This window comes from Xenopus laevis, chromosome 6S (assembly GCF_017654675.1).
Source record: "Xenopus laevis strain J_2021 chromosome 6S, Xenopus_laevis_v10.1, whole genome shotgun sequence".
NCBI classification, from domain to species: Eukaryota; Metazoa; Chordata; class Amphibia; order Anura; family Pipidae; genus Xenopus; species Xenopus laevis.
The window spans coordinates 15,128,350-15,155,466 of NC_054382.1; the positions used below are offsets into that span (position 1 = coordinate 15,128,350).

The 27,117-nt window shown below is 40.8% G+C and overlaps 1 protein-coding gene across 9 annotated transcripts in view; it reads left to right on the top strand.

Moving 5' to 3' along the window:
- Window positions 1-15,518: 15,518 nt before the first annotated feature.
- pard3.S (par-3 family cell polarity regulator S homeolog) overlaps window positions 15,519-27,117 on the top strand; it is a 396,021-nt gene continuing 384,422 nt past the window's right edge. For 5 of the 9 annotated variants that reach the window (XM_018268701.2, XM_018268703.2, XM_018268699.2 and 2 more), the window contains exon 1: window positions 15,519-15,855. In XM_018268701.2, coding sequence (XP_018124190.1) covers window positions 15,736-15,855 — 120 coding nt within the window. In that variant the 5' untranslated portion in view covers window positions 15,519-15,735. 9 annotated transcript variants of the gene reach the window in all.

A 27,117-nucleotide genomic window follows, 5' to 3' on the forward strand; every position in this document is an offset into this window, starting at 1 on the left:
TCCTTTATTTGCATTGATTGTGGCTGTAAAAAATTGGGTGGGTCCCCAAAGGGACCCCTTCACGCCCTCGAACTGCTGTGCTCTTAAAGGGCATGTAAAGGCAAAAAAATAAAATCCCATTTTTACTTTCTTTAATGAAAAAGAAACCTATCTCCAATATACTTTAATAAAAAAAATGTGTACCTTTTTATAAGAAACCTGACTGTATGCAGTGAAATTCTCCCTTTATTTACTGCTGTGGATAGGAATTGTCAGACGGTCCCTAACTGCTCTGCAGGGAAACAATTATACTTATGAACAGCAGGGGGAGCCCCCGCCTTACTTCCCAGCCATGCAGAACTCAAGCAGCTTTGTTTGTTTCCCTGTTTTGATAATTTATGACGATCCGTATGACTGAGCATGTGCACAGTCTTGGTCTTGCAAAGATGTTTAACAAAGTTACAAGATGGTGCCCCCCTGTGGCCAACTTTGAAAGCATAAATCATTTGTTTGATTAGGCTTGTGGTGCAGTAAGTTCATGTTTATGTCTAGTATACAAAATACAGCATATCTAGCCTTATTCTATTTTATTTTACTTTCCCTTTAAATAGGAGCGTGCCTATCCATGTGGCACACAACAGCTTATGGAGATAACTGAAAGTATCTGTGAGCGTTTAGGGTATATTTCCATAGAGCCGAGAAAGAACTTGCGTCATCTCTTTGTGTTTTCTTTCCCTCCAACCTCCTGGCGCCCTGTAATTATTGCTGCTCTAGTGAGATTTTACTACACACTTTACTGCAGCTTTGTGCTGCCAACATCAAAACCACTTGGCTCAAGAACATGTTCCAACGTACAACCTGAATATCTGCCTCCAGCTTCATCATTCTGCCTCTGATGCTGGGGGGGCCTCATCCGCAGCGGGGTGCACAGAGATAATAAAAGAGTTCATAAATGATATGATTATAAGGCACTTTGTGTTGTGATTTTACCCTGAGCATTTAAATGCTGTGTCATAAACCAATTCCGCAGAACATATGTTGGTTTTTAGTACAGACCTTATTTTAAAGGGACAGGACTATATCAACATGGGTAAATGGTAGGGATGCACCAAATCCTGGATTAGGTTCGGGATTCGGCCAGGATTTGGCCATTTTCAGCAGGATTCGGATTTTGTTGAATCCTTGTGCCTGGCCGAACCGAATCCGAATCCTAATTTGCATATGTAAATTGGGGGTGGGTAAGGAAATCACATGGCTTTTCGTCACAAAAGAAGATTTTTTTTCCACTTTTTTCTTTCCTGCGCCTATTTTGCATATGTATTTGGCCGACAATTTCACCAAGGATTCAGGGATTCGACCGAATCCCAAATAGTGGATTCGGTGCATCTCTAGTAAATAGGTATGTTTCTTTATTTAATTAAAATTGGTTTGGTTTCACACTACCTCCGCTGTAATATGATGCTTTAGTTTAAATAGAGATATTGAGCTCCGTATAAACAACCCTCTCATATCACTGCCCTTGCTGTGACTGTTTTGGTATACAGATAAGCAGACGTGCATTAGGGTAACGGCACAAGGAGAGGTTCATCAGCAACTTGAAATGGTCCCTTGGGCGAATAAACACCCAGAAATAAATGTTCAGTGAAGAGAACTGCCCCAGCCACTGGAGTAATGTCAATTCAGGGTGTGGGAAAAGCTGATGAGGGTCTGTGTTGGGTCACAGTTCTGACGGTCAATTCTGTACAGTTGGAGAGATAGGAAAACTGTTCTGATATTGCTCAGCTCAAGAAAGAGATCCTCAGAAACCTCAGATGGTCCTTCCTGGGCAGAGCAACATCAGAACAGTTTTCTGTTTTCCTTCTGAGCGTATCTCTCCTCAACTGTACAGTCATTGGAACTGACCAGCAGGTGGCACTGTTGTTACAAAATTCATTATATTAGCAGTTAATAAACAGCCTAATAGCTCTTAAACAGAAAAAAACAATGTCAATGTAAGTGCAAAACCTTTAAGAAAAGCACCATGAGCGATTTTTTTTTTTAAAGTTTATATATCCCCTTATAAGCAGTACGCTCTTCATATTCATGTTGCTATTTTGTCTCCAAGTTCCAGATTAGAGAGAGGGAAGCCACTACTTAGATGTGTAAGAGTATTTATAGCTCATAATATTGATAGCTGTCCCAGAGGGAACTGAAATGCCAAGGCTGCAGGAGGCTATAAACAGTAATTACATTTAAATATTGATCGGAGGAGTTAGCTGCATTTGTTAATGGACAGTATACATAGAACAGACTGTAGGTGCTAAACAACACCAGTGTTTGCCATAGTAACGATTCAGCAATTAGTTTTGGTCAGTCTACTGCTATTTAGATATGCATTTTGCCTACAGGATACATTGTGAGGGCTGCATCAACTGACCAATTCAGTCTGTACAGGATTTTCAAACCTCTGCAATAAAAATCTGCCCTATTTTAGTCAAGAGTCTTGATTGCTCCCTCCACAAACTGATAAGCAGCTTATATCTCCCCTTTGTTCAGTGCAGCAGTAGCTCATTATATCTCCGATAAGGGTGGTGGCACATGGGATATTAGTAGCTCAGCGACAAATCTTCTCTACTGCGGGCGACTAATCTCCCCAAATGCCTTCCCGTTGGCAAGAATACGAATCACCGGCGGGATGGCATACGAATTGCTTCGGATTTCTGAAGTCCCCCAAAGTTGCTTCACAAGGAAACTTCGGGCAACTTTGGAAATCCAAAGTGTTTTGTATGCCATCCTGCCGGTGATTCGTATTCTTGCAGATGGGAAGGCATTTGGGTTTGGGAAAAACTTTGTATCGAATTCGCTATTCCTTCGATTCGTAAGATTCGAATTTGGCCGAATTCGGACATATTCGATCAAAAAAAAACAAACTTTGACTTAATTTCGGTTGGTCTTTTTGAATTCGAATTTCCAAGTTTTTTCAATTCGAAATTTGACCCTTGATTAATATGCCCCTAGAACTTGCAGCCAAAAACAGTTGTTCTATACTCACTGGGCTGATTTAAGGTCACCATATAAGTTATGTTTTTACTCTCCTTAATGACCAATTTTAGTGTGATCTGGAAGATTAGAAAATTTTCATCAGTCACAGTGAAATGTATCTTTATAGTTGATGGACATTTCGTACATTTATACAATTGTTTGAAGATAAGCTTGGTCTTACGCTAACAAAAAGATCTTTCAAAAATCTTAACATCGAAGTCCAACTATAAGTAAATGGATCTCTTGGTGAGTTTGAACCATGACATTTATGAGCTGCACACTTGCCCAGTGGTTGCCCTGCTCAGTTTAACAAAATGTAGGGTCATTAACTCAATCACCTGTATCTATGAACTTAGCAAACGCTCATGACTCTAGCGTTTAAAACACATATAAAACCATGGAGCCATAGAGTCAAGGCTAACTCTCTCGCCCATACCTGATTATGATTCAAATAGTCTACATTTCTTGGGGCATAATCCATGCTTACAACTATAGGAAGTAAAAATGAGTCATGGTTTTATTTTTTTTTTAACTTTTTGTTCAAGACTGTAGAATTAATCAGTTATATTAGGCTATTGATTATCTGTTCCTTCAATAACATTTTTGAGCATTAATCTAAACTATTTGCCATGGTATAGTGCAGGGGTCCCCAACCTCAGGGTCGGACTGCTGTCCAGGGGCCAGCGGGAATGCGCTCTCTGCGCCATGCTCTTGGTGTGCATGCAAAGACGGTGCCGCTCAGCACGCATACGCAGACTGCACTGTGCGGTGTCGAAAAATACTTTTTTTGGTAAACTCCGAATGTCAGGAGAGGGGGGTCTGGCCCGGCGGGGGCCCATGAGGGTCAGGGTTTTTTCCCAGTGTTACGCCGGGCCAATCCGACCCTGCCCAACCATTTTTTTACCCATGAGTCACATTCAAATGTAAAAAGAGTCAGGGAGCAATCAAGCATGAAAAAGTCTCTTGTGGTGCCAAATAAGGACTCTGATTGGCTATTTGGTGGCCCCTATGTGGACTGGCAGCCTACAGGAGGCTCTACTTGGCACTATACTTTTATGCAATTAAAACTTGCCTCCAAGCCTGGAAGTCAAAAATAAGCACCTGCTTTGAGGCCACTGGGAGCAACATCCACGGGGTTGGAGAGCGACATGTTGCTTGTGAGCTACTGGTTGGGGATCACTGGTACAGTGGGTCCTCTAGACTATTTCTCCGCTGCATATGTACATTTATATCTAATAGTAGCAGCTGCCATTTCCATTTTGGCTTTGACAGGGGCAATTTCCAAAGATTTGCAAAAATCATCCAAAGTACATCCCATTAATGGCGCTGTTGTACTGTAACTAAAGAGAAATGTTACACAACAATCTAGCAGCAACACCCCTAGAAATATGTGCTTTGTGCACTATTTAGTCACTATTTAAGTGCAGAACCCACTTAATAATGGCATTTTCCATTTTTGTTGATCTTTCAACAACCACAGCACATTTCCAGGCATAATCTTGTTTAATTCCTAAACATTGTGCAATTAACTAAATCAGGTCAAAGGAATAAAATCAAAAAAAACAACACATTCCACTCTCGGGCCGACAGTAAAATTCAAAATCTACTTTATTCCACAATGATATTATAAACGGACTGAGGGGAAAACACAATATGTAATGTGTCTGTCGGCAGCTAGAAGTGACAGTTTTCCATTAACACCTCCTTTATTGAGGGATGGAGCAACCCCAGGGTGAAAGAAGTGTGCAAAACAACTGTAACTTAGTGAGAGAAAAACGATATAATGGATGGCAGCGCTGAAGAAGATGGCAACAGTGACTAGACTTATATTTCCTGGTGGGTGATACTTCTGACTACAAACAGATGCTCTGGGAGACAAGAATCGTCAACAAAACGGATCAGGGCTTTGAGCTAAACTAGAAACACTAAGGTGGTTATTTATCAAAATCCAAATTTTTTTGATTTAGTCCGACCAAACTAAAATCCACGGTTTACCCCCACGAAAAAAACCCCCCGCAACTTTTTCGAATCGTCACACGGAAAAAATCTGATTTTTTTTTTTTTTTTTGGATCTGACGCCCAAAAAGTCCTATTTTTTGTGAAATTGGAGGAAAAGCCAAAAATGTTTAGATAATCATACGAAACCCTGCACAGAACTATAATATCTTCATATTGCAAATAGGACCTCTGCCATTGACTTCTACACGACCTTGAAAGGTTGAAGATGGAGTATTTTCGGATTCTGACTTTGATTTTGATTTTTTTGATTTTTCTTTTTTTTCACAAAAAAAAATCTGATTTTATTGTAAAAAAAACCTACATTTTTTGAGTTTTAAGCATTCAAACTTAATAAATAACCCTCTAAGAGTAAGGTGGGCAATATACTTCACTGCAAAACACATTGGAAAGAGGAAATTGTCAGCACCCACAATCCGTTGACTATAGGGATATTGCCCCCAGTGGGAGCAAACCCTAGTGCTCTTTCTTATTAGGCCTATAAGCCTATATAACAGCTATATAATTTAGCATTTACTACACTGAGGGGCAGATTTATCAAAGGTCGAGGTGAATTTTTAAATTAAAAAAAATTTAATTTCTAGCTATTTTTGTGTACCTCGACTAGGGAATAGTCCAAATTCGATTACAATTTTGAAAAAAATGTGAAAATTCGAATATCAAAAGTTATCATATAATGTCTCTTTAAAAATTCGACTTCGACCATTCGCAATCTAAAACCTCGGCATGTTTTAGATGGCACATTTTTAAAGAGACAGTACATGATAAATTTCAAAATTTTTAAATTCAAATCGAATTTGGACTATTCCCTAGTCGAAGTACACAAAAAATAGCTCTTTTTTTCATTCGAAAATTCACCTCGACCTTTGATAAATCTGCCCCTTGATGTCTGCTGCAGGCTTTCTCCTGAACACTACTTCTTATAAATAGAGGAAGCAGCACTGATCTTAACTGAGAAATGGGCACTAGGAAGTTCACTGAGTTGGACATGCACTTCGGGAAATATATTGCCTCTGCCATCCCAGCACTGGATTTTTCTGAGCACTTTTTCTTTACAGAAATCTGTTTTTCCATCTGTGCAACTGATCCTATTGCTTTTCTCTTTAGCAGAGGAAATCCGGCTGCTGACCACAGATCAGACCACTGACCAGATTATATGCAGCAATGCTTGCAATTAAAAGGCATAGGAAAAAGGTTAAAGGGACACCACCACCTTGGTGCCCTAGGGTTTATCAGTATATAAATATAAAATCCTTAATATTGATTAAAAAAAAAGCAAATTCTCTTTTATCTGTTTTCTCCTGCAAAAGCTTTCTTCCGGCATGGGTGGCAGAACCTGGGGAGGGGGTTCATAATCCCCCCAAATGTTCTGCCCCATGTGACATCAGTTTTAGATCTACAAAGGCTATGGATGCAATGTACTTAAAGGAACCGTTCAGTGTAAAAATAAAAACTGGGTGCAATAAAAAAATGTTTCTAATATAGTTAGTTAGCCAAAAATGTAATGTTTAAAGGCTGGAGTTAGTGGATGTCTAACAGAACAGAACACTACTTCCTGCTGTTCAGCTCTCTAACTCTGAGTTAGTCAGCGACTTGAAGGGGGGCCACATGGGACATAACTGTTCAGTGAGTTTGCAATTGATCCTCAGCATTCAGCTCAGATTCAAAAGTAAACTGTTATGATCCATGTGCCCCCTCAAGTCTCTGATTGGTTACTGCCTGGTGGAAACCAAGAGAGCTGAAAAGCAGGAAGTAGTTGTCTGCCTATTAAGTTAGACATCCAGTCACTCCAGCCTTTTTACATTACATTTTTGGCTAACTAACTGTATTAGAAACATTTTTTATTTTGTACAGCCTGTCTATTTACTCAGTTTTTATTTTTACACTGAACAATTTCTTTAAAGTTGTTTATCCAAACACAACCATACGAACGTGAAAAGGGCCATTTTTAATGAAATCTGGAGCCTTTTTGCCAATTGTTTTCTCTGCGTGCTCAAGCTGGCATAATATAGAATGTATTAATATTTACGGATGCACCGAATCCACTATTTTGGATTCCAAACCAACAAATCCTTTGCGAAAGATTCGGCCGAATACCTAACCAAATCTGAATCCTAATTTGCATATGCAAATTAGGTGTGGGAAGGGGAAAACATTATATACTTCCTTGTTTTGTGACAAAAAGTCACTCTATTTCCCTCATATGCAAATTAGGAATTGGATTCAGTTCAGTCGGGCAGAAGGATTCGGCCAAATCTGAATCCTGCTGAAAGAGCCCGAATCCTGGCCAAATCCTGGATTCGGTGCATCGCTATTAATATTAAATAATACTAAGAATAAGGGCCAATTCACCAAGCTCGAGTGAAGGATTCGAAGTAAAAAAACGTCGAATTACAAAGTGTTTTTTGGGCTACTTCGACCATCGAATGGGTTACTTCGACCTTCGACTTCGAATTGAAGGAGTCGAACTAAAAATCGTTCGACTATTCGATAGTCGAAGTACTGTCTCTTTAAGAAAAAACTTCGACCCCCTAGTTCGCCACCTAAAAGCTACCGAACCCAATGTTAGCCTATGGGGAAGGTCCCCAATAAGCTTGCCTAATTTTTTTTTGGTCGAAGGATAATCCTTCGATCGTTGGATTAAAATCCTTCGAATCGTTCGATTCAAAGGATTTAATCGATCGAACGATTTTTGCGCAAAATCCTTCGACTTCGATATTCGAAGTGTTTTTTGGGCTACTTCGACCATCGAATGGGCTACTTCGATCGAACGATTTTTGCGCAAAATCCTTCGACTTCGATATTCAAAGTGTTTTTTGGGCTACTTCGACCATCGAATGGGCTACTTTGACCTTCGACTTCGAATCGAAGGAGTCGAACTAAAAATCGTTCGACTATTCGATAGTCGAAGTACTGTCTCTTTAAGAAAAACTTCGACCCCCTAGTTCGCCACCTAAAAGCTACCGAACCCAATGTTAGCCTATGGGGACTGTCCCCAATAGGCTTGCCTAAGTTTTTTTTGGTCGAAGGATAATCCTTCGATCGTTGGATTAAAATACTTTGAATCGTTCGATTCAAAGGATTTAATCGATCAAACGATTTTTGCGCAAAATCCTTCGACTTCGATATTCGAAGTCGAAGGATTTTAATTCCCAGTTGAATATCGAGGGTTAATCGACCCTTGATGAATTCGCCCCTAAATGTATATATAATGATTAAAATTAAATTAAATATGGATGCAAAGGAGCTTTGTGTATCATCACAAGGGTTTAAGCATTCACTGCATTGGATTTTCACACTCAGGATTGTTTGCAGTGCAGCTATACATTAGCTAAAAGATCCCCTAGATTCTTAACTGTCATCATCTAGAAAATGCTGTTTATTCATACCAAGATAGGAGATTGTTAACATGGAAAATGGGCTTCACGTGCACTGTAAAGAGCCTATATTTCCACTGTGAGCTGTTTTATAGGAATTTACTGCTTTTATCTGTTGGAGGAAAAGCCAGACGGGGCCCTGGGGATCACTCTGCAGAGGAAATAAAGGATAAGTCATTGGGAATATGACTGAATTTGCCATTCACGGCAATGACAGATGAAAAAAATAGGGGCTTCTGCTTCAAAGAGATTTTCCTTTCTATACTGGATACATGTCATTAAAAGAATAAATGTATATTAGGTCTTTCATCTTCTTTTAAGGAATGTTTACATTCTAATAATGACAAATGGCTGCAGCCTATTCATTCTTATTGAAGCATGACCTTCGCAGTATTTGAACTAGGTTGCCTCAGCAAATGTGCTGATGGTGTATCATTGTATGTTTGTATATTTGCAATATTTGACATCACATATGTCCAACTGGAAGCCCTCGGGCAGATATGTTCCTCCCAGACAGTTATTATTATCCCTGGTATGCTCAAGATCACCCTTGCCCTCTTTCTATGATGTCATAGCCCACAGCATAGACAATCGTGGAGAATACTGATCTACATTATCCCAGTGGGAGCATTCAGACAGCTTTGCTGTGCCAATATAATACCTCTTGAAGTTGTGTAATCTCATTTGACATGGTGTGCTAGGTGCATTTAAGCCTGCTTACACTTGCACTTCATGCACAATGTGAGGCCGCAAGGGACAAAATCAGGCACTTTGGTGCTGTGTCTAAATATTGTACTGTCCTGCATTACCCAATCCACTAACAAGGCAGTTTTCTACATAGGGGTGCAACAAATTCATGGGAGGAGGGAGTCATTCTTCCACTGAATAGAGCATTGGTAAGGCCCCATCTAGAATATGCTGTACAGTTTAGGTCTCCATCGCTCAAACAGGACATTATTGTATTAGAGAGGGTACAGAGTAGGGCAACTAAGCTGAGAAAAGGTATGGAAAATCTTAGCTATGAGGAAAGACTGGCCAAGTTAGAGATGTACACACTGGAGAAGAGGCGCTTAAAGGAGAATGAAAGCTACCGAAGCAGTTCATTGCCAATAGATTAGCCACAAAAGTGCAAACTATAACACTATATTTATTCTGCAGAATGCTTTACCATACTTAAGTAAACAGCTCTATGAGCTCTCTCTGTTTGTTTGGGATAGCAGCTGCCATATTAGCTTGGTGTGACATCACTTGCTTGCCGAGTCTCTCCCTGTTCACTCATGGCTATGGGCTCAGATTACAGCAGGGAGGGGGAGAGAGAGAAAGAGGAGCACACTGAGCATGCTCAAGCCCCAGCCCTGGAGCTTTATGCTGAAAACAGGAAGTCTGATACAGAAGCCCATGAGTACACAATAGAAGGAAAGAAATGTGGTGTTTGTTCTGATAGAGGACTCAGAGCAGCATTACTTTCTGATAAAGCTTACATGGTTTTAGTCTTTCCTTCTCCTTTAAAGGGGTGGTTCACCTTCAAACAACGAGTTGTTTTCAGATAGATCACCAGAAATAACGACTTTTTCCAATGACTTTCTATTTTCTATGTGTGACCGTTTTTCTAATATTGAAGTGTAAATTGTCAGTTTTCACCTTCTGAAGCAGTTCCCCCCCCCAACCCTGTAAACTGTTATAAATGGATACATTTAATTGATACATTTCTTACCTTTGTCCCTGCTGAGCGAGATTCCCTGAGTTTCATTACAGGCAGCTGTTAGAATTGATACAACAGTTGCTAATACTCCAGAGATGCTGCTGAGAAATGGATCAACTCAATGTTGAAAAATTGTAACAGTTTAGAGTCTGCACCTGAATTACTGAGCTGCCAGACTGAAACACCAGAAACAGCAACATTCAACTTTAAACTTAGATTTTGGAAAAACAATAAAAAAAAATAAATAATGGAAAGTAATTGAAAAAAAGTATTCATTTCTTTGGAACAATCTAAAAACAACTCAATTGAAAAAAGTGTTTGGAAGGTGAACGACCTCTTTAAGTGGTGATAAGAGGATATATAAGAGGATCATATAATAATCTCTCTAATGCTTTATTTACTAGTAGGTCCGGCTGACGCAAAGTCACCCATTCCAATTAGAAGAAAGGAGGTTCTGGCTAAATATTCGGAAGGGTTTTTTTTTTACAGTGAGGAAGATGTGGAATTGTCTCCCTGAATCAGTGGTACAGGCTGATACATTAGATAGGTATAAGAAGGGGTTGGATGGTGTTTAGCAAGTGAGGGAATACAGGGTTATGGAAGATAGCTCATAGTACAAGTTGATCCAGGGACTGGTCAGATTGCCGTCAGGAGTCAGGAAGGAATTTTCCCCCCTCTGAGGCAAATTGGAGAGGCTTCAGATGAGGTGTTTTTTTTTTGCCTTCCTCTGGATCAAGTAGCAGTTAGGCAGGTTAAAATAAAGTTAAAAGGTTGAACTTGATGGACGTGTGTATTTTTTCTACCTAATTTTCTATGTTACTATGAGAACAGCTTCCCAGGCGGAATGATTAAAACACACCTCACTGAGCTGTATGTGGTGCAAAGGCCAGGTAATCCCAAATATGCAGTGCTTTACTCGCTGTTCATCGATGACCCCCTGTGTGTGTGCGCACCATTTCTATAAATCATTACTAAGGGCTCTTACTCACTGGCGTTCTGACCTGCGCTCCCCTGCGTTCCGTTTTTTGGCGTTCAGCCGCAGGGGAGCGCAGGAATAGACGCATGTCATTATTTCAAATGGGGCTGTACTCACTCAGGCGCGTGTAGGCGCCGAACGCAGGAAAAATGCAGCATGTTGCGTCTCAACCTGCGTTCGGCGCCTACACGCGCCTGAGTGAGTACAGCCCCATTTGAAATAATGACATGCGTCTATTCCTGCGCTCCCCTGCGGCTGAACGCCAAAAAACGGAACGCAAGGGAGCGCAGGTCAGAACGCCAGTGAGTAAGAGCCCTAAGTCATGTACCAAACTGTGGACACATATTAACCCCTGGCTGTTACTCAGGTATCTATTCCAGGGAAGGGATTATGCAAATGTTTGCTGACACCTGCCCTGCTGGTTTAAGATCCAAAGGATTAATGAGAATCTTTTCAATACTCTCTTCTAAATCCCAGGCATCTGAAGGGAGAATGTTATCTGCAATGTATAGCACCCACTGGATGCCGAGCTGCAGTGGCACGGAGACAGGGTTACAGACAGCAGATGTGGTGCCAAATGGTTAGAATTTCAGGAGCAGCTGAATGACGACACTCAGCATTTCTACAGTGTTAAAAAAACTGGTGTGAGGCTTAATGCGCCACCTGCTTTATCTCACCCTCATATCAGTGTGTTCGTATAGGAACAGTAACACCAACAAATGGAAATTTTTTAATGGAATGACAATACAATGTAGTGTTGCCTTGGCCTGGTACAACTGGTGTGTTTGCTTCAGAAACTCTACTATAGTTTATATAAACAAGCTGCTGTGTAGCCATGGGGGCAACCATTCAAGCACAGGATACACAGTAGATAACAGATAAGTACTACTATAGTTTATATAAACAAGCTGCTGTGTAGCCATGGGGGTAGCCATTCAAGCATAGGATACACAGTAGATAACAGATAAGTACTACTATAGTTTATATAAACAAGCTGCTGTGTAGCCATGGTTGCAGCCATTCAAGCACAGGATACTCCACAGATAACAGATACGTACTACTATAGTTTATATAAACATGCTGCTGTGTAGCCATAGGGGCAGCCATTCAAGCACAGGTTACACAGTAGATAACAGATAAGTACTACTATAGTTTATATAAAAATGCTGCTGTGTAGCCATGGGGACAGCCATTCAAGCACAGGATACACAGTAGATACCAGATAAGTACTACTATAGTTTATATAAACAAGCTGCTGTGTAGCCATGGAGGCAGTCATTCAAGCACAGGATACACAGTAGATAACAGATAAGTACTACTATAGTTTATATAAACAAGCTGCTGTGTAGCCATGGAGGCAGCCATTTAAGCACAGGATACACAGTAGATAATAGATAAGCTCTGTAAAATCCCATTGTATACTACAGAGCGTATCTGTTATCTGCTGTGTATCCTGTGTCTTTTCTCCTTTTCCATCTCTGCAGCTGGATTTAATTTTTTATTATTTATGGTTTTTGAGTTATTTAGCTTTTTTAGTCAGCAACTCTACAGTAAGGGCCTGGATTGCCGTAGTAACCAAGTATTGATTTGAATAAGAGACTGAAATATGAATAGGAGAGGCCTGAATAGAAAGGTGAGTAATAAAAAGTAGGAATAACAATAAATGTGTAGCTTTACAGAGCATATGTTTTTTTATATGGGGTCAGTGACCCCCCATTTGAATGCTGGAAAGAATCAGAAGAAGATAGCAAATAATTCAAAAACTATGAAAAATAAATAATGAAGACCAATATATAATTGGCCATTCTATAACATACTAAAAGTTAACTTAAAATTAATAAAATTTACCTTTGGAAAAAAGTTAATGTAAAGGTGAAGCACCCCTTTAATGTCCATGTTTCTGGTATTTCAATCTGGTAGCTCAGTGATCCAGGAGCATCTGAATTGTTACAATTTGTTCCATTTAGTTGATACATTTCTCAGCAATATCTGTGGAATATTAGCAACTATTGTATCAATTCCAACAGCTGCCTTTAAAGAGGAACTCCACAAAAAAATAACTTAAGCTTTTTGAAAAGTAAACATAATTTCAAGCAACTTTGCAATATACATTAATTAAAAAATATGACTTTTCGTGATTTTTAATGGTTTCTGACAGTTCCCTAAGCTTTGCCCCCTGCTTTTCTGCTGATCTGTCTGACTTGTTACAACATCAGTGTTTTTAGTCCCTCCTTCCCTGCCAGGATTGCAAATGATGCAGAAAGAGAAGAACTGTTAAACAGCTTGATTTCAGCATAGAAAATGGCAGTTATTCGTACTTTTTTGTGTTATGTGGGCAGTGTCGGACTGGGATGGCAGGGGCCAACCAGAAAGCCTTAGACCTTGGGCCCACCAGAAAACCTTAGACAGTGGACCTTTCCAAACTATTATTTCTCCTCTACCAACGCAACCACTTTATTCACCTAGTCTTTTATATATACTTACAATACTCTCCCATTATTAAGCATATGTCCCAAGAAAGAAATAGGGAATGACCATGACCAAATGTTTAGAAACAAGAGGGCCCACTAACACCTGGGCCCACCAGGAGTTTCCCTGGTTTCCGGGTTGGGCCAGTCCAACACTGTATGTGGGCCTCTTTATCAAATTTTGGTTTTGAAGCCAGAGTTCCCCTGCTCAGCAGGAACAAACATAACAAATGTATCGTTTAAATTGATCAATTTAGAACAGTTACAGCGTTGGCGAGTCAGGGTCCAAATTACCCTAGCAACCGTGCATTGATTTGAATAAGAGACTGCAGTATGAATCGAAGAGGATCTGAAAAAGAAGAGGAGTAATAACAAGTAGCAATAACAATACATTTGTAGCCTTACAGAGCATGTGTCTTTTAGATGAGTCAGTGACTCCCATTTGAAATCAGGAAAGAGTCAGAAGAAGGCAAATAATAACAACAACAAAAAAATCAATGAAGGCCAATTAAAAAGTTGCTTAAATGAAAACCAAACCCTTTTTATTAAAATCCCCTACCCACATAGACCCCCCCTCCCTGCTCCCCCCAAGCCTAGGTGTTACCCTGGGTAAATGCCCCCAACTCTTTACGTACCCTTGTTGCAGATTAAGGACATCAGAGCCATGGGAGCCATCTTCTTCTCTTCAGTAATCTTCCAGTCTTCTTCCGGCGATTCGGTAATTTACATGGCTTTCGGCAGTTGTTTTTGCGCAGTTGTTTGAGACAGGAAGATTGCGGCAACTGCGCATGTGCCGACACATCGATCTCTTCCCGAAGATTACCCATTTTCATAATAATGTACTTTTCTAGTAGTATGTTCCAAGTAACTTTCCAGCATACTTTCTTTATATATGTCAAAGGCTTCAAAGTTTTTTGTAGGTGTAACTGCTGCTGAAAGCTGTGTCTGTTTGCATCTGGCTGCTGCCACTTTGTAGCAATTGTCTGCTGATTAAAGGAAAACTATACCCCCCAAATAATGTAGGTCTCTATAAAGAGATATTGCATACAACAGGTCATATGTAAAACACTGCTTCATATAAATAACCCATTTTCATAATATACTTTTCTAGTAGTATGTGCCATTGGGTAATCATAAATAGAAAATTGCCATTTTAAAAAATAAGGGCCTGCCCCTGGGATCGTACAATTCACGGTGCACACAAACAAATCAAATAAACAGAACTCTGTCTGTTAATTGGCTCATGTGACCTAACGCATGGTTTATTTGATTTGTTTGTGAGCACAGTGAATCGTACGATCCCAGGGGCCGGCCCTTATTTTTTAAAATGCCAATTTTCTATTTATGATTACCCAATGGCACATACTACTAGAGAAGTATATTGTTATAAAAATGGGTTATTTATATGAAGCAGTGTTTTACATGAGCTGTTTTATGCAATATCTCTTTATAGAGACCTACATTGTTTGAGGGCTATAGTTTTCCTTTAATCAGCAGACAATTGCTACAAAGTGGCAGCAGCCAGATGCAAACAGACACAGCTTTCAGCAGCAGTTACACCCACAAAGAACTTTGAAGCCTTTGACATATATAAAGAAAGTATGCTGGAAAGTTACTTGGAATTTAATTTTCTTTCATAATGCAAAAATCTTTTGGGTAGAGTTCCCCTTTAGTCTAAATGCACATATTTCAGCTTTACATTACATTATTCACATGGGCAGAATAAATAACTTCACATCATATTAAATACAGCCATTAGTAATATTAGCGCGCGGACTCGTGAGGTAACATCTGTACCACACAATAACTATTCCCCCGCCCGCACTGATCCTTTCAACAGCTAAAACCATTCCCGCATAGAACTGACCAATCGCAAAGAGATTTTGGATGTTGTGTCCAGGCACAACACTTAGTTCGTAAACGTGATAGGCTTAGCCGGCTGTCTGTTAATAATCAGAGCTTCCGGATTGGTGAAAGCGCGTTTACCCTCACTTGGGAGTTTGGGTGTGTTGGCGGCGGTCAGACAAGCTTGCCGGAGGATTGTGGGAGGAGCCGCGCGTTCACATGCAGGGGAGAGGGAGGAGGCGGTAGCAGCAGCAGGCCCTGCATACACCGGAGGGCACGGAGTGGAATACCGGAACCCTGGATTAACTGTGTCAGGACTGGGTCGCCCCCGGGGTGGGATTTTGGCGCAGGATGAAGGTGACGGTGAGCTTCGGGAGGACGCGGGTCGTGGTTCCCTGCGGGGACGGCAACCTTAAAGTTTCCAGCCTCATCCAGCAAGCGGTGACCAGGTACAAGAAGGCCATCGCTAAGGTACGTGAAGCCGGGAACTGTGGGAAATCCATAAGGATCCCCTAACTCTGCACTGAGGGGCGCTCGGGCTGCACTTCACTAGTATCTCTCTGTGTTACCGCCTTTACTCAAGAACTGCTGGACTGCCTCAACTTCTACACTGCCCCCCAGGACACATAATGGGGTGTTCCTTCTATTGGAGTAACCCATTATTCGTCCTTGAATGGGGGGTGTACAACTTCTGGCACCCGACCAGTTGTTGAAGTAGAAATTCCACAGCTGACTTTAAACACGAGCAAGGTTGGACTGGTGGCTACTTATTGTTCCATGTGTGTATATATGGGCTTTGCTCTGTGACTCCTTGCCCCCCCTGTCTGAGCTGCATGGTTTCTCCCATGTGGGTAGATTTCAGGGGTGATGCTTGAGCTCTGCAATTTCTAAATAAACACCTAGTCTAGTGTAGTATTCCTCTGTGAGTGTGTGATCTCTGCCACCCTTTTGGCAAAGGCTCAGTAAGGAGGTGTAGCTTTCCCTGACTTGCCAATCATTCAGAGGAACTCATTCTTTATTCCCAATGGGAATTCATTTGTGGGACTAGTTACTCAGCTTAGTGGGTGCACTTAATGAAAAATGTCAACTTTAGCATTTTGGGTGATCAAATGTAAACTTAAGTCCTATAGAGAGAGAATGGCTGATTGTTACTTTGCCGCTGCCATTTTCTGCTAAGAAATGTGATTAAAGGGATAATTATAATGCACATGTGCTGTGGCTCTCTTTGATACTCTGTTGCTTCTGTAAGATTTGTCCAAATGTTTCCTGAACAAGGAATGTCCATCCTTCCACCTTTCAGCTGTTGTAGAACAATTGTCGCAAGTACAGAACCTTTGCTAGAGGAGATAGAAACATTGTGTCGTTTGATTGAACGTAGTAAACTCCTTTTTAAAGGGCCTGTATTATTTCTGTAGCAGAGTTCCCTCTATTTGGGGGCAGTTTGATCTGCTGTGGGATCTTTTAAAAGTTGGTGGCACATGCAAAGCCTTGTAAGTGTTTTGTGTAGGTGTTATTAGGGGGGGTCTGTGCACTTTAATAGATGTTGAACGCCAACTTCCAGCCCCCCTCTGATCCCTTTGCCCTACCTCTGTTGCGGTTATTGCTGTAACATAAATCACAAAACTGTTTCTAAAATCCTAATGTACCATAACCTTTAGTTTGTAAATGCTTAAGGTGGCCATAGACGCAAAGATCCGCTCGTTTGGTGACTTTGCCAAACGAACGGATCTTTCCCCGATATGCCATTAACGAGCATGGCTATATCGGGGGTAATTTGATAGTTCGGCCGAATGATCCGATTACGATGTGCAATGGGCTCCTTAAGGTGTGTGTCGACATCTTTTGTCCGAAAAGGTGGCCATAGACACACAGATCCTATTGTACGAATCGAGGATTTGTACGATTTTCGGATCGTGTGTGGGGAGTGCCGACCGCTTTCGTCCGGCGGAGATCGGTCGTTTGGTCGATCGGTCAGGTTTGATTTTGACTCGACCGATCCCGCCGGAGCCCATTGCACATTGTAATCGAATCGTTCGGCCGAACAATCAAATTACCCCCGAAATAGCCATGCTCGTTAATGGCATATCGGGGAAAGATCCGCTCGTTTAGCGATGTCACCAAACAAGCGGATCTTTGCGTCTATGGCCACCATTAAGCTGGCCATAGACGCAAAGATCCGATCGTACGAATCAACGTACGATCGGACTTTCCCATCTCCCGACCCTCCACTAACCATTCAGATCAAAGTGTTACTATTCCAATCAAATAAAATAGTAAAAGAACACATCAGCCAATGTTCTGCCCCTGACAGCAATTGTACGATATTTATGTCCGACAAAGCTAGTGACAGTCTCCCACTGAAAATCGTACAATCGGCAATACACGCAGAGATATTATCAGCAGCCGACAGAAACTTTCTAACCTGTCCGATCGACCAAACGACCGATCTCTGCCGGACGAAAAATGTCAGACTCTCCACACATGGTCCGGAAATCGTACAAATCCACGATTCATACAATCGGATCTTTGCGTCTATGGCCAGCTTTAGGGTCTGGCCACACAAGCAGATTCTGGGAGATTAGTAGATTCAAAGAACGGAGCACCGAGAAGGCCAGTTAAAAATCTTTAAAAAGATTTATCAAAAATTCATTTAAAATCTCCATAATTACAGCAGCAAAACACACACTTAGGCTGCCTGCTTGACGCGTTTCGTGGCTCCATGCCACTTCATCAGCGACAGATCTCCTCTTCTTCGGGGCGTCAATCTCCCCGAACTGCCTTCCCCACTGCCCTACGCCGGCTAAAATGAAAATCGCCTGGTGGAAGGCACATGCGGTGCTTCTTTTTCCGAAGTCGCCCGAAGTTTCCTTGTGAGGCAACTTCAGGAAAACTAAGCGCTGAGTGTACCTTCCCCCAGGCAATGGTCATTTTAGCCGGCGGAGGGCAGGGGGAAGGCAGTTCGGGGAGATCGTCGCCCCGAAGAAGAGATTTGTCGCTGGGGCGACTAATCTCCCCAAATCTGCTCGTGTGGCTTGACCCTAATTTGTGGGGCGCTCTAATCCCATTGTACTCTGTAAACTCTTGTTTGTTATCGACCATTTTATTCCCTGTTTGTTATAACTAAGGCAAAGCACTGTGTATCTTGGCGCTATATAAATAAATGATGATGATGGTTATGAATCTGCTGGTGGATACCAAATGCACCTTGTTTGTCAATGGACCAAACACATGTGACAGAACAGACTCTAAAGCTGGCCATAGACGAAAAGATCCAAATTGTACCAATCCTCGATTCGTACTATTTTTGGACCGTCTGTGCAGTGTCCCGACATCTATCGTGCCACGCTGATCGGTCGTTCAGTCAATCGGACAGGATAAAAGATTTCTGTCGGCTGCTGATAATTTCTCTGCATGTTTTGCCCATCTGAAGATCTTCAGTGTCGGACATAACTTTTGTACGATTTCTGTAGGGGCAGAACATCGGCTGATCTGTTCTTTTCTACTTTATTTGATCTGAAAGGTTAGTGGCAGGTCGGGAGATGGGGAAGTCCGATAGGTCCGATTGTCGAGGAATCGAACAATCTGATCTTTGCATCTATGGCCACTTAGTGCAGGAGTACCCACACTTACTAATGCAAGGTCTCCTTTTAGATGGGGTATTTACTAAACTCCGAATCCCAAAAACTCTAAAAAAAAAAAAAAAAAAAAAAATAGCTGTGTTGTTTTTTTTTTGTTTTTTTTTTAGTATAAAATCCAAATTTTTTGTGACAAAAAAAATTTTTTTTTGGAATTTATTAAACCCAGAGGATGGAAAAGTCCAAATGTGAAAACCCAGCATCTCAGACTTGTTGAGGTTGCATATAAGTCAATGGGAGAAGTCCCAATGATCTTTTGATGTGTGCTGGGTTTCGTGCAAGACCCCGAAGTTTTCGGGAAAAATCCTGATTTTTTTTTTTTCCTGCAAACAAAATTTTAATAAATAAGCCAAAAAAACCTGTGCGTATATGGTTAGTTTTTTTTTTCCAGAAAATATTGAGGTAATTTCAAACTTTGATAAATAACCCCCTTAGTGATGATGTCCCATTATGATCTGCCTCCATAAAAGCATTGTTGGCATTCTGTTTCATGGAAAATATTACTGAAATTCTCATTTATGAGAAAATTTACATTGTTCTATTTAACAAATAACTATTTCTTATGTAACCATAACATAAGTATTTGAATGAAAAGCATGAACAGGAGGGTGATTTAGACAAGCTGTTTGTTGAGATCTACTGATCACCAGCTAAAGGTCTATTGGTAAATCCCTATCTACCTTTTGGGCACTTTTATTTATTAAAGTTCGAATGCCAAAACCTCGACAAATTTGAGTTTTTCAACACTAAAATCCGAATTTTTATATGATTTATTATACCCCGAGGATGGAAAAAGTCAGAACCCAAAAATCCGGCATCTCCGACCTGCAGAGGTTGTATATAAGTCAACGGGAGTTGTCCCGAAGATATCCAGATCTTTGATAGTTTTCTGGCAAAAATCTGATTCGGACTTTGATAAAAATGTGCCCTCTGCATTGGTTTGATGATCTGATGATGACAATGATTGTTTTGTGCATTTTATCAGCTGGTGACTTGCTGGCAAAAACCTGATGAGACTGAGCAGAGACTTAGCACTGAGTGTATTTGTGTATGTGTCTTTATTATAATTCTGGTCAGATATTTTTCATGGGTGAGGCCTGGGTGCTGGCTGTGGGCATGGTGAAAGAAGGCAAAGAAGCTCTGATCTGCTGAATGAGGTTGCAGGAAATGTAGGAGAATGAGCCCACTGGTATGAGCTTCACACCTATCTGCATATTCCACTGTATACTGGTCACGGGACTGGGTGAATTCATGTCTTGTTTATGTTTGGCCGAGCTGGAATGTAGCTGGTCAGGAAGAAGTCATTTAGGCTCATGTTGTCTGTTCACCCTGAAACTTCTGTTATGGAGGAAACATAAAGTGCAGCGATTGTGGTGCAGCGTGATTGCTTCCATACTTATATAACAAGCTGGAACAAACTGAAACCAGGATTCTGTCTGGGGATCTGGATGAAGCCGGTGATTTCTGGCAATATTCAGCCAACTGAACCTGAACCAAATATTTACTGTAGTTTTTCTATACAGGAAGCCGGGGTTATTAGTTATAGTTATTTCACTCGCAATCTCTGAGGTCTGATTTGGTTCAGGATTTGGCAGGAATTTTGATTAAACTCAACTTTTCTCGACGCGTTGTGTGTGTGTGTGTATATATCATTTTTGCCCTGAAACCTCTTAAAGGGGTTGATCACCTTTAAATTAACGTTTAGTATAGGAATGCACCGAATCCAGGATTCGGTTCGGGATTCGTCCGAATCCTTGTGCCTGGCCAAACCGAATCCTAATTTGCATATGTAAATTAGGGGCGGGTAGGGAAATCACAGGACTTTATCGCAAAAGAAACATTTTTTCCACTTATCTTTCCTGCCCATAATTTGCATATGCAAATTAGGATTCAATTCGGTGTTTTCGGCCCAATCTTTCACCGGGGATTCAGCCGAATCCCAAATAGTAGATTCAGTGCATCCCTAGTTTAGTATGATGTAGAGAGAGATATTCCGAGACAATTTGCAACTGGTTTTCATTTTTTATTACTTGTGTTTTTTTGTTATTTAGCTTTTTATTCAGCAGCTCTCCAGTTTGCAATTTCAGTAATCTGGTTACTAGGGTGCAAAGTAATGTAGTTATTTAAATTATAGACTGGAGTATGAATAGGAGAGAACCTGGATAGAAAGATTAGTAATCAAAAGTAGCAATTACAATCAATTTGTAGCTTTACAGAGCACTTGTTTGTTTTTTTTATGAGGGTCAGTGCCCCCCCGTTTGAAAGCTGGAAAGAGTCAGCAGAAGAAGGCAAATAATTAAGAAATCTATAAGAAAAAATAAACAAAGACCAATTGCAAAATTGCTTAACATTTGGAATATATAAAAAATATATATATATATATATATATATATATATATATATCTATCATACTAAAAGTTAACTTAAAGGTAAACCGACCCTTTAATTCTACATTTTAGGGCTAGTCCACACGGGGAGATAGCGACGCGTTTGCGGTCGCGGCGACAAAGCGCCGCGACAGTCGCCGCGACCGGCGCAGGCGACAGTTTTGTATGGGCGCCTATGTAAAAACGCCTGTGCTAACCACACGAGGCGATGCGCTTTTCAACAGTCGCCTGAAAAAGCCTGGCGAGGCATTTTCAGGCGACTGTTGAAAAGCGCATCGCCTCGTGTGGTTAGCACAGGCGTTTTTACATAGGCGCCCATACAAAACTGTCGCCTGCGCCGGTCGCGGCGCTTTGTCGCCGCGACCGCAAACGTGTCGCTATCTCCCCGTGTGGAATAGCCCTTATTGTTAAATACAGTTTCTGTTTGTAAACAGTTGAATGTAGTAGTACAGGATAAATTACAATTGGTACAGGCAGGGTTTTGATTACAGCTAGGGATCCATACACTTATTCTCACCCTTGATCTCTTCCTGCATAATCATTGGGACTACTTTTGTATAATCTTATGCTACCCCAGGAACATCATAGAGAAAACACTTGCATTTGGGTTGACTGTTTAAAAACAGTTTCCCAAATGATTCCTGTTTCTGTGGCCCTACTGCTATGCACTTATGGGCAGTGTGCACATAACCGTTCATTCCTCAATGTAGAATTAAATGTTCGATTGGGCTCACGCAGGAATTTGTCTTTGTGTGTAGATTCTATTCCCTAAATTATGTCAAGTGCATAACAAGTATCCACGTGCTTTGGCATTTGTGCCGGCCAGAATGACTGATTTCTGATATTTGTTTGCTTATGCCGCTAATTATCAACAAGCTGAGAATAACCCTCTGTATAAAAATTCAATTAAATTTTTGTGTGTGCAAGTGTTTGACTGTGGATGATTTTCTACCATTGGCTTAAAGGAGTGGTTCACCTTTAAGTTAACTTTTAGAATGGCTAATTATAAGCAACTTTTCAATTGGCCTTCATTTTTTCTTTTTGATTTGATTTTTGGTTTTTGCATTATTTGCCTTCTTCGGACTCTTTCCAGCTTTTAAATGGGATCACTGACCCCCATCTAAAAACAAATGCTCTGTAAAGGTGGCCATACACGGATAGATCCGCTCGTTTGGCGATGCTCCTCTTTCTATTCAGGCCTCTCCTATTCATCTTCCAGATTCTTATTCAAATGAATGAATGGTTACTAGGGTAATTTGGACCCTAGCAACCATATTGCTGAAACGGCAAACTGGAGAGCTGCTGAATATAAATCTAAATAACCCAAACATCACAAAGAATAAAAAAGAAAAACCAACTGCAAATTGTCTGAGAATATCACTCTCTACATCATACTAAAAGGGAATTCAAAGGTGAACAAACCATTTAATTTTGTGCGATATTAAATTATTTACCATCAATTGTTACACTGAATGGTGAGGCAAGCTTGAAGCTTTATTAGGGCTGAGCCACATGGCGGTATTCCAGGTAGTTTGTTTCCCCGCACAATTAATAGCTACATAGGAATTGCTCCATACTGTTTTCAGTGGTCACCTGGAACTTTGGGTGGACTTTTGGGTCGCTTGGAAATGGGGACAACTCTGAAATCAAGAGGGTGATTGTGACTTGTGCCTGCACTTTAGGCTGGAACTACTTTCTGGCAGGCTGTTATTTCTCCTACTTAATGTAACTGAATCAGTCTCAGTGAGACTTAGCTTTTACTATTGAGTGTTGTTTTTAGATCTACCAGGAAGCTGTTATCAAGGTGGCCATAGACACACAGATCCTATCCTACGAATCGAGGATTCATCCGATTTTCGGATCGTGTGTGGGGAGTGCCGACAGCTTTAGTCCAGCAGAGATCGGTCGTTTGGTCGATCGGTCAGGTTTGATTTTGACCCGACCAATCCCGCCGGAGCCCATGGCACATCGTAATCTGATAGTTCGGCTTTACGGCCGAACAATCAGATTACCCCCTATATAGCCATGCTCGTTAATGGCATATCGGGGAAAGATGCGCTCGTTTGGCGATGTCGCGGATCTTTGCGTCTATGGCCCGCTTTAGGGAGCTGCTATCTGGTTACCTTCCCATTGTTCTGTTGTTTGGCTGCTGGGAGGGGGGAGTGATTGAAGTTTATCACAATTCACACGACTGGGGGCAGCTGGGAAATTGACAATATGTCTAGCCCCATGTCAGATTTCAAAATTGAATATAAAAAAAATCTGTATGCTCTTTTGAGAAATGGATTTTAGTGCAGAATTCTGCTGGAGCAGCACTATTAACTGATGCATTTGGAAAAAAAACATGTTTTCCCATGACAGTATCACTTTAAGGGTAAAGACACATGGAACTACTTGTAGGAGCTACTTGTCATGGCTACAAAACACCAGAAAAACCCTGCCGTAGACAATGCTGAGAATTTTCTTTGATAAAACACACACAGAGACATTATCAGGACATTATCAGCATTGTCTGTTTTTGTTCTGCTACCAGTAGCTCCGTTTGTCTCCACCCTAAACACGTGAGCACTATATATAAATAAAGGCTAATGATAATGTAAATGGCTATTCCATGAGTCCCTTGTATGTCTCCCAACTCAAGCTTCGGCTCTACCATTAATGATTCAGGTGAAGTGTCCCACAGGAGCAACTATTGATGGGTAATCATCATTGGAGCAGACGAGAGGCTTAATTAACTTTAAGAGAGAGCATCGGTTTTCATTTTGCCCTGTCCTGCAGAAAAGCGTTGTGTTCAGCTGAAGTGAACGGTTTGGATGGCTGATACGCCCCATGGATGCCGAATGGGAGGACACGTAATAAATCACTAAACTGGCTTATCTTGCCATGTAAACAGGCTTATGCAGAACGATTGAACATTAATTCTAGTTAAAAATATAAACTTCTGTTCGTTGCTTTTCATGAGATTGAGTTGTGGGCATTATGTCTTACTATTGATCTAACGGTATATAATACACAAAAGCCATGAATATCCTGTAAATTATATCTTTATAAACGGTGAGTTCTGATGTCATCAGTTATAAACGGTGAGTTCTGATGTCATTTCTGTCACATGACTCACTGAAATTTGTGTATTATAATAAATAAAGTACCCCCAGTTGTAAAATATGAGGATATTAGAAGTTACCTCGGAGTTCCATGACCCGTATAAAAACACTCGGCCTTCGGCCTCGTGTTTTTATATGGTCATGAAACTCCTCGGTAACTTATAATATCCTTATATTTTACAAGAGGGGGTACTTTATTCACTATATTATATTGTGTAGCCGTATTGTTTACCGTGTCAATGAGCTGATTGCTGTGATTTATATCTCAGAGCAGTTCCTGGTTGAACTTTGCACAGAAATCATGGACAGGACCATAGGGCTTCCCCGCTTCCAAAAATAGCACCTTCCACTTCATATGCAGATACTGGAACATATTTATGACTTAAGGCAGATTGCTCTGTTCATACTCGCATAGGGCTTATCTTGGCTGGGATTTTATTTTCCTTCTAGTCTCATAGCACTGCTGTAAGTTAGATAAATCCTTACTTTGTGGGCCAGTAACTGTGTCTGCACAAAACATCATCATTTAGCAAGTTTAGACTTTGGTTCTGTGTTTATTTAGAAATCCATAGAATTAAAGTGTAATTGTGCAGTATAGCGTGGCCATACACAGGCAGATAAAGCTGCCGATATCGGTCGTTTGGACAAATTTGACATCTTATCTGCCCGTGTATGGGTGCTTCCGACGGGTCTTCCCAATCGATATCTGGCCACGATATCGATCGGGAAGGTTTGATTTTTAACCGACCGACCCGTCGGAGCCCCTTGGAGTATTGTCATCTAATTACCCCCGATATAGCCATGCTGTTAGTGGCATATCCGGGAAAGATCGATATCTTTTGGCGATGTCGCCAAACGAGCGGATTTTTGAGTCTATGGCCAGCTTAAGTACTATAGAAAAGTTAGAATTCTGAGGTTGCCTATGTGCATCGCATATGTGGCCCATGCACAGCCATTGCACTGCATTCCTCTGTCTCTTCTAGGACTAACTATAGTCTCTCTCTCTCTCTCTCTCTCTCTCTCTCTCTCTCTCTCTCTCTCTCTCTCTCTCTCTCTCTCTCTCTCTCTCTCTCTCTCTCTCTCTCTCTCTCTCTCTCTCTCTCTCTCTCTCTCTCTCTCTCTCTCTCTCTCTCTCTCTCTCTCTCTCTCTCTCTCTCTCTCTCTCTCTCTGCTGCAGGCCAAGTTGTTTAATAATGGTCATATAATACAGTCATATGAAAAAGTTTGGTAACCCCTCTTCATTCTTTGCAGTTTTATTTATCATTGGCTGAGCAACTTCCTTTTAATACATAACATGCCTTATGCAAACTGTAGTATTTCAGCAGTGACATAAAGTTTATTGGATTAACAGAAATTATGCAATATGCATCATAACAAAATTAGACAGGTGCGTCTGTTTGTGGCATACAGATGTTCTTTGTGCAAACTGTGCTTAAATGTAGAACAATGTACAGATACACCATCTGCAGAAAGATTTCTTGCAGGTCTTTGTATAGGTGATCTTTGGGTTGTCTGTAACCATTCTCACAATCCTCCACATATGCCGCTCCTCTATTTTTTTTGGCCTGCCAGACCTGGGTTTTACAGCAACTGTGCCCGTGGCCTTCCATTTCCTGATTACATTCCATACAGTTGAAACTGACCGTTTAAACCTCTGAGAGAGATTTTTGTAGCCTTTCCCTAAACCATGATATTGAACAATTTTTGTTTTCAGATCTTTTGGGGTTAGTCCACATGAGGAGATTCTGGGAGGTTTAGTTGCCTGGCCTCTTCTTCTGGGCAACCATCTCCCCGAACTACCTTCACGTGTCTTCCCATCCGCTATAATGAAAAGTCTATGCTAATGCACACGTGGCTCTGCATTTTCCGAAGTCGCCCAAGGTCGCCTCACGAGGAAACCCTTGTTTGCTGGGTCTCAAGCTAGGGAACTGTTTACGTGCACATTTGTGATTTTCTTCCAGTTGTAACAATTTACTTAATCATTTTGCTGCATTTGTTGCGATACTCTCTCATTGGCTGCTTGTGAGGAATTGTATAATAAGTATATTATGTAGCCTTCAACTGACTGCCTGGTATTGGGTAATACATAAATGACCTTTCCATTTCCAGAACAATTGTATTATGGGGAATATTGTACAGAGTATGGTTCTTGGCCTTGTAATATTCCTGGTTGCTGCTTCTACTTCTCTTTGGTTTCCACCCAGCCTGTTACATTATACAGATACTGACACAGTTTCAAAGTAGAAACATCTTAAAAAGCAGAATGTAAATATTGATGGAGACTTTACTAACTAAAGGGAATACAATTCCCAGATTGCATTGACTATAAATTCATATAATTGGCTAATTCATTAGTACAGGTTCATGCCCTGTGCTAGTAGCATTTTCTCTGCTTTCAAAAGCAGCTTGAGCCACTAGGTGTATTTTTTGTTTCTTATTCTTAAAAGCAGGTTTAACCAGATTGGTAAAAATTTTTTTTTTTTTTTTTTTTTTTTTTGTTCTAGAGGAGCATTTTATCCTCTTTTATCTCTGGGGAAAACCCCTACATATTTTCCTACAGTAAAGAAATTAAAGCCAGAATGATCTTTTCAAAATTGATACAAAAAT